The sequence below is a fragment of the Microtus ochrogaster genome (assembly GCF_000317375.1).
Source record: "Microtus ochrogaster isolate Prairie Vole_2 chromosome 14 unlocalized genomic scaffold, MicOch1.0 chr14_random_1, whole genome shotgun sequence".
NCBI lineage: Eukaryota > Metazoa > Chordata > Mammalia > Rodentia > Cricetidae > Microtus > Microtus ochrogaster.
This window is the reverse complement of record NW_004949096.1, coordinates 35,502,149-35,512,692: the sequence shown is the minus strand read 5'-3', so window position 1 is coordinate 35,512,692 and position 10,544 is coordinate 35,502,149. Positions and strand designations below refer to the sequence as shown.

Here is a 10,544-nt window from a genome sequence, read left to right as displayed (position 1 = left end):
GTGAAATGCATGTTTGGTATCACTGTCATTGCCTATGGAATTGCTAACTATGTCTGTATGTGTATGTAAACTGAAAGCCTTGTGGGGGAATATCCCTTCTTTTTCACCCAGAGAATAAAGAAACATGCAGAGGAAGAGTATGCTTGAGTCAATCTGTTCAGCCCCTCAGACCCCCCTATTTAAGCCAGTTTGCTATAGACGTCCTGTTCTGAGCCCTGAGGGAGCGCTGAGGCTGGTATTCAGTAAGCCCTGATAGCCATGCAAACCCAAACTGAACCTGAAGGTATTAACTAACTCCTCAGACATGACATAAAACACACTTCTATTCAACAGAGGCAGCCTAGGAGCTTGTATTAGATACACCATCAAGAAGTCCACGTGCCTATATCTCATTGGAAAAACACAACTTGAAGTGCTAAGACAGTATGTCCTCCCCTCAAGAGCCAGCAGCATAGAGGGTTCTCCAATGAGTATTACTTAAATGAATCCCAAGACACTGAGCTAAATTTTTAAACCTAATTTTTACTTTGTGTGTATGTGTGTTTTGAGTGCATGTATGTTATATCTGTGTACTACACGTGTGGAGGCCAGAAGAGGACACCAGAAGTCCTGGGGCTGGAGTTAGGGACAGTTATGAGCTGCTAGACAGGTTCTAGGAATCGAACCTAGGTCCTCTGGAAGGGCAACCATTCCTCTTGACTGCTAAACCATCTCTCCAGCCCCAGGACACAGATTAAAAAGAACAACCAAACTTACACAACTGGTGGAGTTTAAAAAAGACAGAAGCAAGCCAGGCAGTGGTGGCACGTGCCTTTAATCCCAGCACTTGGGAGGCAGAGGCAGGGGGATCTCTGTGAGTTCAAGGTCAGCCTGGTCTACAAGAGCTAGTTCCAGGACTGGCTCCAAAGCTATAGAGAAACCCTGTATACAAAAAACCAGAACAACAACAATAACAAAAAAGACAGAAGCAAACAATGAACTCAATAAATTTAAACAGAACAGCAACAAACACCCAAGTGATGACCAAGAAAACACAAACATAAATCTGAACAATGGCAAGAACAATTAGGGATTTGAAATCTGAATTCAATCAAGAGACAGAAGAGAACGCAAGTGGAAATGAAGACAGAATTTAAAAATGTAATAACCCAATTAGAAAATTCAGGGGGAAGCCTCAAAGTAGAATGAATAAAATAGAAGACAGAATATCAAGACTTTGGGTCTCTCCACGCTGCTCTGAGTTCTGTTGTGTGGAGAACACAAGAAACTCAGATACCAAACGGGCACAGCCGCTTGACTCTGGACTTCCGTCTCCAGCGGCATGAGCTAAGAAAGTCTCTTTCCTTAATGAACCACCAACCTCAGGTCTCCTGTGACAAAAAACAGCAAACAAAGAACGCTGCCTCCAAAACTTCTTATGAGAACTAAGCATACAATGTGCTTGAAAGAGTTTCCTGGCATACAGTGACGATCTAATACTTACTCCCTTAATGGAACAAAGAAACTATATAGTAATACATATGAGACAATCAATTACTCTGATCTGGGCAAGCCAAAATATCAACAGCACTATCACATGTGGAAGCCAATCCACTGTTCATTAGAACAAAGAGACTACCAGCTCCTCTAACTGACACACTTTCCCACGCATCTGGAGCCTGGAGGCAAGGACATGGGGAGCTCTTAGCACCAAAGCAGATGCAGATAAGACAGCATACACGAAAGGCAGAAAGATGGTACCTAGAAACCAGAGTCAGAGAATACGTCACCTTTCTGTGCAGCCAGCTCCCATAGCTCCTGGGCCGCTGCAAAAGACAAAGTCATGGGGTATTCCACGAGGACATGCTTGCCGGCCTGAAGAAACTGCCTTTGGAAACAGAAACACTTCAAGTAAGCACGCAAGTGCCCTGTATATCCGAGAACACAACACTGCAAATGCACAAGAGCCTGCGTGTGAGTGTGACAAGCAGCCAAGGGTCAGTGCCCTGCAGAGTAAGGATGATCTATGCCTCAACCTTTGTCTTTACTGTAAGAAAGAACTTTTCTAGCTATGAAATCATTTGACTCTTCATCAGTGTTAAAAATTTAGTTTGCTGGGCTGGAGAATTGGCTCAGTGGTTAAGAGGACTGACTGTTCTTCAACGGGCTCTGAGTTCAATTCCCAGCACCCACATGATGATTCACAACCATCAATAATGGGATCCGATGCCCTGATGCCCCCTTCTGGCATGCAGGGATACATGCAGATGGAGCTCTCATACCAAAAAACAAACAAACAAAACATAAATAATTTTTTTAAAAAAAAAATCTAGTTTGTTTTCTATCACTGCAATAAATACTATGACCAAAAGAAACTTAGGGAGGAAAGGGTTTATTTCACCCCTTCCCCTCTATTTTTGAGAAAGGGTTAAGCTGGGTGGTAGTGGCGCACACCTTTAATCCTAGCACTTGGGAGGCAGAGATAGGCGGATCTCTGTGAGTTTGAGACCAGCCTGGTCTACAAGAGCTAGTTCCAGGACAGGCTCCAAAGCTACAGAGAAACCCTGTATCAAAAAACCAACCAACCAACCAAACAAACAAACAAACAAACAAACAAACAGAATAAGAGAACAAGCCCTGGCTGTACCAGAACTCACTTTGTACACCAGGCTGGCCTGGAACTCACAGAGATCTGCTTGCCTCTGCTTCCCGAATCTTGGGATTAAAGGAATGTGCCACCACCACCTAGCTTGACAAGAGGTCACAGAACATCCAGAACTTTGTGTGCTGACCGTTAAGTCCCAGTTTTAGCTTGCTCAGTCCTCTTTCCAGATGTAAGGCAAAGCCTACCTGTATGAAGAAACCTACCTTATGTAGTCTTCGTGGCTGGAACTCTCACTGCAGATGTAGGCGACATCAATCTCCTGGCTGCAGAGAGCATCTTCCAAAGAAATCTGCCGTACTTCATCAAGGCTTCCAAGTTCTCGTCTGTTTCCCAAATACAGACAGTCTCAATCCACACAGAAAAGTGCAATAAAAGCAGAAAGGAGCATGAAGTATGAACGCAGGGAGATGGGAAGTTGAGGGGGAAGAAGCAACTAGGACAATTTTTGCTTAAAAATGCCACGGTGGGGGGACTGGTGAGATGGCTCAGTGGTTAAGAGCACTGGCTGCCTTTCCAGATGGGCCCGGGGTCCAAACACTCCCAGCAACCACATGGCAGCTCCCAACTGTCTATAACTCAGTTTTCCAGGGAATCAGACACTGTCACACCAATGTGCATAAAATTAAATAAATTATTAAAAAAAAGCCATAGTGAGACCTAATAATTTGCATGTTAACTTTTAAAAAACTAATTTAAAAAGTTCAACTCAATTACCAGCATGAAAAGAACACTTAGTGTTAGACTCAAACACTTTTCCTTAAATGTAATTCTTGGGTTTTCCAGTTATTGTAACCCCAACAGGCTTACTGAGTCTTTCTGTGTCTCTGCTTTCTTATCTTGAACTGGGGCTGGAAACTGCAGTGAGAACAGCATAAGGGATATAATGTGCAAAGCCACTGGGATGACTGTTCCAAATGGCAGAATGGCTAAGCCACACACGGCTTCTTTCAGGCCAAACCTCACGCTGTGCCTTCTGTAGTAAACAGACCACGTACTGCTCCACGTGGGGTCTACTGGGCATCGCTCACTGGACATGCAGCTGTAGGTCCCTGACTCTAGTTCCCCAACCAGTGCGAACCAGAGAGTCTCCAGAGACTACTCTGTGCGTGGTTCTCTGGAGGAGCTGGCTTTTCCTTACCCTGGATCTAGAAAACATCCATGTCCCGTGGTGTTACCAGCCACTGTGATTTCTATGAATCGTGGAGCGCAAACCAAGCTGGGACTTACCTGGACACAAAACCAATCAGGTTCAGGAATGCTAACGAGTGTGGATCCTGCAAGTCCCGTATCCTCACGGAGCCGGCTCTGCCAACACCAACCACGACCACACCAAATTTCTTCCCAGGCTGAAATACCAAAGACCAGTGCCGGGTGTGAAAACGGTCCAGGATTTGAATGGAGTACACCAAACCAGAGGGCTAGGTTGGGTTCTGGCAAGCAAGGAAAGCTGGTGGTAACCCAGAGAAACAAGAGCTGGGGTGTGACTCCCCTAGAAACCAGGTGTCAGACACAAGAGACCTGGAACCAAAACACGCAGAAAGGGCTCTGCCATGTCTCTGTGTTGAAGACCTTCTGGGTATCTACCAGAAGGTTCTGCCCATTTGGCTCTATCTCTGACCTCTCTACAGACAAGGGGATTCTCTGTTGCAAACACCCAGCCTGATATGAGGCCTTCACCCTCCCTGGGTCCAGCATCTAGAGGCACGGGGCTCTAATCAGCTGGGAGACATTCAGAGGCAACAGCTGCTGCGCAGTGACAGACAAGGGCCCACAGGAAGACGTCTTTGTCCAGACTCAAGACCCATGTTAAGTCCTTACAACGGCTGAGTTCCAGCTACCTTCATATTCACATACTCTGGTACCTTAAACAGTAACTAAGTGTACTACTAGAAGATAGACGTTAATAAGGTATACTGAGAAAAGTCCATTTTAACAGCTACGTTGTTGACTGAGTTTTCTTTCCTGCCCAGTTCCCGTAATCATTAAGTCTCAAAGAAATCACACAGAGGTCTACATTAACTATAAATTGATTGGCCCATTAGCTCAGGCTTCTTATTAATGCTTATAACTTATATTAGCCCATTATTCTTATCTATGTTAGCCACGTGGCTTGGTACCTTTCTGGTCAAGACAGTCACATCTTGCTTCTTCTGTGGTTGGGTCACAGATTGCAGAAATGAGTTTCCTCTTCCCAGAATTCACCTGTTCTTATTGACCTGCCTTTACTTCCTGCCTGGTTGTCCTGCCTATACTTCCTGCCTGGCTACTGGCCAATCAGCATTTATTTAAAATATAATTGACAGACCATTGTCCCACACCACTACATAACAACAACACATTATAATCCAAATATAAAAGTTACTGCCACTGCATTAAGCCCAGTTCTATTTATGTGCATATATATGTAACAATCCTAATTAATGAAAAAGAGACCATACATTTGAGAAGGAATTTAATGGGGGGGGTTATGGAAAGAGGGAAGTGAGGGGAGAAATGATGCAATTATATTCTAATTTTCAAAAGTTGCAAAAAATAATTTGGATGAAAAAAATTAATTTATTTTACCATTACAGCCACAAGCCAAGTCTGGAAATCACACTGGTTATGGGGTGTAAATCTTGATAACTAAGTCAAGGGTCTAAATGGATTTCCAGCATTTAAGACTGTCTTAGGCCACAATGAGTTTGGAGTCCTCAACAATGGCGTAATTACTGTGTGAACTGCACTGGAGAAGGAAGACCTGCTTGGTTGGACAGAGCATCTGATTGTGGCTGAAGGGATAACAGCAAAAATCCAGCATGCAGCTCTGGCAGGCCTTGCCCTGCTCCCCCATTCTCTCCGCCTTGCTAAAAACGGTTAGATTATATTCCTAAAGCTAGCCACCTAAAGGTCTATTCCCTTATTTAGCCACTTCCTCCCTCTGAGGCTGACTACCAAGATCCAGCATTCAAAAGTCCCCTTTGGCTCACCTAATTAACATGTCCAATTAAAATTAAACACCTCACCCTAACATGGGGTTTCCCCCGTTTACCTTTATAAAGTGCCATTTGCCCACGGGCCACATCTGTGTCCTCTCCATCCAAAGGCAGTCCTTTGTCCCTCTGGGACAGATACTCCTACCTTCTTCACTAGCACATCCTAGCCCATCTAACACAGACCTCCCTTCTTCTCTGCTTAAAAATGACATCTACAAGGTCACTGCTGTTTCTGCCTGAGTCAGAAAGCAGCCACTTTAACTTTTCTTCCCTGCTTAATAAAGGAAAAATGTTTACCTGCTTGGGCTGTTTCTAAACTCTTTGGTTGGGGGCGTGTTTGGAGGGATATTGAACATGTGAAATAAGGAACACTGGAAATATCCTTGATCAGCTGGTCTTGTTGTTTGGGTCTGGAGGGGGGGCACCATACCATGCCCGGAGCACACAGCTGATGAAAACCCCCCACTTCATGGCTAGGGACTGAAAGGGAGAGACAGCATCGTGACAGTGGACACGGATAAAAACTCAGGGGAGACCATTTCTCCTCCGTCACCCACAGCCACAAACAAGTAGGTAGCCTAGCGGGGAGTATTTCTGAAAAATCTTGAGAGGGAAAAGGAGAATCCACGAAGAGAACTAAGGCGCACGGCAGCAAAAGGATCCCTTAAGGCCGTCTGTGTGGAACTCACCTCTGCATTCATCCTGGTCTCTCCCGCTGGTGGCTGTAAAGATAAGAGAGAGGTTCAGGACCCTGGGGACGCTGGCACAAACTCTATGAATAAGGTTTTCTCCCAGCTCCGGATGTCAACACTGCCAGGGGGAACTGGGAAGAGGGAGCTGCTGTGTGAAAGGCATACAACACATCCGCTCACCTCAGAAGGGGGCCTGGATAGCCAAGGCACAACTGTATCCATGTCCAATTTGGCGAGTAAGTTTTTAATTGGGGTTGCCAACAGGGGTGTAGTGATGGTTATTCAAAGGAGCTGGGGTAATCAACAGCACAGGGGTAAACTCCTGAAACCCACAAGCCTGACGTTCTCTTCGCTGTTTGCGGTGGACAGTGAGTCCAGCTAAGGATTTCTTTTTGCAGCCTGGCTGATCAGTCTTCACCCCTTGCAACTGTTTTCTCTTTTTTTTTTTTTTAACTGTTGGGTGGGGACCCTTAAGAATCTCTCCAAGTTCCTGTTTTCCCCTACATTGGGACATTTTGCTTGCTGTATGACCCTTCCCTTCCTTCTTGGAGGAAATGTTGCAATTTGGAGAGCATGCCTTAGAGCAGGAACGTCAGCTACGGAGCCTGTCTGTGGCCATGTCTGTAGGGCATTTTCTTAATACAGCTAACTGCTACATGAGGGGCCAGACCACTGTGGGCAGTGCCGTCCCTGTGCAGGTGGTCCTAGGCTGCAGAAGAAGAAAGATAACCGAGAAAGGCAGAGGAAGCAAGCCAGGAAAACTGCCTTTCTCCAGTCTCTGCTTCAGTTCTGGGCCCCAGGCTACTTCTGCCTGAGTTCCTACCCTTACTTCCCTTGATGACTGACTGTAACCTGTAAGTCAAACAAACCCACTCCTCCCCCAAGCTGCTTTTGATCAGATTTATTACCGTAGAAAAGCTGACTAGGACAACTAAGCTATGTGACCCAGTTTTCCCTACCTCTTCTTCATCATCAGTCCCCAGTGCCATTGCCACCTCTGGCCCTCCAGGAATGGTTGGTGCACAGGCTGGTATCTTCTCTAGAGTGGCCAGAGGCCAACTTTCTTGTTGGGACCATTTGGAGTCCTGGCCTCCAGCTGCTCTTCCCTGCTAGAGATCTTTACTTTCCTTCTGATTTGAGTTACTGAAAGCTGTGTCAAAGTTGTTTACCAGCTCTGCTTCACGAGCACGTGTTGCCTTGAGGATCAGAGGATAAGGTTTTCACCTGTTGGCCCACCTGACTGTGCGCTATCCTGGACAGGTGGGGACATGTCTTTATGGGGTGAGGCACTTTTCCACATTCCAGCTTGGAGATCGCAGCCCCCCCCCCTTTTTCTTTGAGACAGGGTTTCTGTGCAGCTTTGGAGCCTGTCCTGGAACTCGCTCTGAAGAGATCCGCCTGCCTCTGCCTCCTGAGTGCTAGGATTAAAGGCCTGTGCCACCACCGCCTGGTGAGATCACAGCCTTTTATCTAGCTTACTTTTAGAGAGAAGTGAAGTGTACCATTTTTCCCGCTCGGCTGACTACCTGAGTTTTCTAGGTAAAAGAACCGTTCAGCAGTCTTTCCGGACACTTCCCATTAAAGCAGGCAGGCGATCAGGAGTCACAGGCAGAAGGAAGAAACAGACAAATGGAAACAGAGGAAAGGCAAGCAACAGAACAGCAGCACTAACTCAGCAGGCTCCTTGGCCAGCGTGCTGAGTGTGTATTCTTGACACAGAACCCCTAGAGTGAGTGGAAGGGTGGGGGGACTAGGGGCTGGTTTCTTCCGCCAGGCATCTTAGATGGTGCACCCTGATCCGGGGCTAGCCTTAGGGTTAACTAGGGTTGCCAGGAGAATGCTGTAAAGATTAACTTTTTTGTTCATTTTGACCTGGTAGATGTGTTACTTATATAACTATATCCAGGGCAGCTGGATGACCAGAGGCGATAAAAACAGGGAGAAGGACCCCGTCTGTCTCCTGCCTGTGTGTCTCTCCAGCAGGCTGAGAAGGGAGGCACTCTAGTCACCGCCAGCCCTGGGACTTGACCCTCTTAGGGTAGTGTAGTGATAAGACACGTGAAACACTGCAGCTAGAGGGAGAGACGCCTTAGCCGGTAAGAGTACAGCCTACATTCCCAGCACCACATGGTGGCGGACAACTACTTGTAACTCCAGTTCCAGGGGATCCAGTGCCCTCTTCTGGCCTCTGTGGTATACAGACAGACAAACGGCAAAACACCCACGCGAGAAAAATAAAAGTAAATGAATAAACCTTAAAAAAAACCAAAACCCAACCTTTACTTGGGGCAACCCCAAGAAAGCCCTGGGAAGACCATGTGACTCCTATGGGTCTGTGCTCAGAACGTCTCTGGCAACGTCTTCCTCCCTCCTCCTCAGGACGTTACCTGTTCTTTGTGGTCTGAAGCCTGTCTGGAACTAGCTCTGTAGACCAGGCTGGCCTTGAACTTACAGAGATCCACCCGCCTCTGCCTCCTGAATGGCATGCCACCACCACCCAGTGCAAAAGGGACCTTACTAAAGGCCAAGTCGACAGAGTATGAGAAGGGAGCAGAGGAAAGGGTTAGTGAGGTCACCTGAAGGTTAAGACTGGCAGGTAAGCACAGTGAGAAAACAGTTAAGTGTGTGTGTGTGTGGGGGGATGAAACAGTACCATGGAGACAGACGTTTAGAGGAAAGTAATGCCAGCTGCAGTATTCCTCCTGACGCTGAGAACCAGCCCCGTGAATGCTCAGCAAGTGCCCAACACCAGGACGTCTCTCTAAAGGCAGTACTAAAGACAGTACACGCCCATGTCTGATCATTTACATAATCCTTAGAATAAAAAAACTGACCAAATTTAAATCTTCTTTTTGTAGGATTAGGTCTTTGATGTTTTGAGATAGATTAAAATGTAGGTTGCCCTAGATTTTGCCAAATACTGGCAGGAAAGTGGGGAGAAGGGAGGTGTATGATGGGTTAAGTAGGGGTTGTGACAATCAGCTTCCTATCACAGTGACAAAATGCCACACATACTGTGTACGTTGTGAAGCCACACAGCGACATCAAACACAGCCAGCCTGAGACACCTCTGCTCAGGTTTGGTAATATTATATGTTAAGCTCTTTCTGAGGAAAGAATCTATTTACAATTAAGAAAAAAAAACCCCTACTCTTCTCTCTCTCTTTGGTTTTTCGAGAAAGGGTTTCTCTGTGAAGATCAACAATTCATTTCCTTTTGTTCCACTTTGCTCTGTCTTATCAGGATTTGCATGTGAGTTTTGTTTTTGAGCGATGGTTTTACTTTGTAGCCCAGGCTGGCATGAAACTCACTCTGCAGCCTAGGCTGGCCTTAAATTCTCAGCAACCCTCCTGCCTCAGCCCTGTGCTATGAGAACTATAGAGTAAAATATAATGATAATACAGTTAAGTCTGGGATTACATACATCAGACTATTAATAATAAGTATGTCCCAGGTCCTGGAAGTTTCAGCAAATCTGCTTCTTAGTTCTAAAAGCTCAAGTGTTGTTAGTCATTCATATTTCTTTTTCTTTTCTTTTTTCTTTTTTTGTTATTTTTAGGACAGGGTTTCTCCGTATCCTGGCTGTCCTGAACTCACTCACAGAGCTCCGCCTAAATCTGCCTTCTGAGAACTAAGATTAAAGGGCAGTGCCACCACTACCCAGCACTCATTCATATTTCTAGATTTTTGGCTCTCAGAATCCTTTGATAATACTTTGTCTACCATTAGACTTCAGTATGTCTTGTTCTGGAATGTACAATGTAAGAAAAGTACTTGCATATTTACTAATACAATCTTTTATAATAAAATAAGCTCTAGTATTCTAGTTCAATAATTTCAAAAACTTCTTGGAAGAAATATTATGAAAATTTCATTAATTATGAGAGGAACTTTCCAGTACACTATTGTTTGCTTTGTATAATATTATGAGCGCTAATATTAAATCTCATGTTGAAAATCCTGTTGCCTTACATGGTCATCCTACCTAGCAAGCATTAAACTTATCCCTACTTCTTACAAATGAGACACCAAGAGGTTAGCTAATGTGTCCCAAATCTAATGTCATGTTAAATGGAAAAATATCTGCTCTAAAACTGCATAAGCATAACGCTTTATTATTTTTGTTTGTTTGTCTTTGAGACAGGGTTTTTCTATGTAACAATCCTGTAACCCTGGAACTCACTCTGTAGACCAGTCTGGTTTAGGACTAGAGGTTTGCCCGTCTTTGCCTCC

General features: G+C 45.3%; 1 protein-coding gene across 2 annotated transcripts in view; it reads right to left on the bottom strand.

Annotated features, from left to right (window-relative positions):
* Blvra (biliverdin reductase A) overlaps nt 1-10,544 on the bottom strand; it is a 20,114-nt gene that overhangs the window by 8,892 nt on the left and 678 nt on the right. For both annotated transcript variants that reach the window (XM_005364424.2, XM_013352608.2), the window contains exons 2-5: nt 6,309-6,341; nt 3,872-3,990; nt 2,848-2,967; nt 1,770-1,867 (exon numbers count right to left, since the gene is read on the bottom strand). In XM_005364424.2, the coding sequence (XP_005364481.1) occupies nt 1,770-1,867; nt 2,848-2,967; nt 3,872-3,990; nt 6,309-6,320 (349 nt within the window). In that variant the 5' untranslated portion in view covers nt 6,321-6,341. The remainder of the gene's footprint in view (nt 1-1,769; nt 1,868-2,847; nt 2,968-3,871; nt 3,991-6,308; nt 6,342-10,544) is intronic.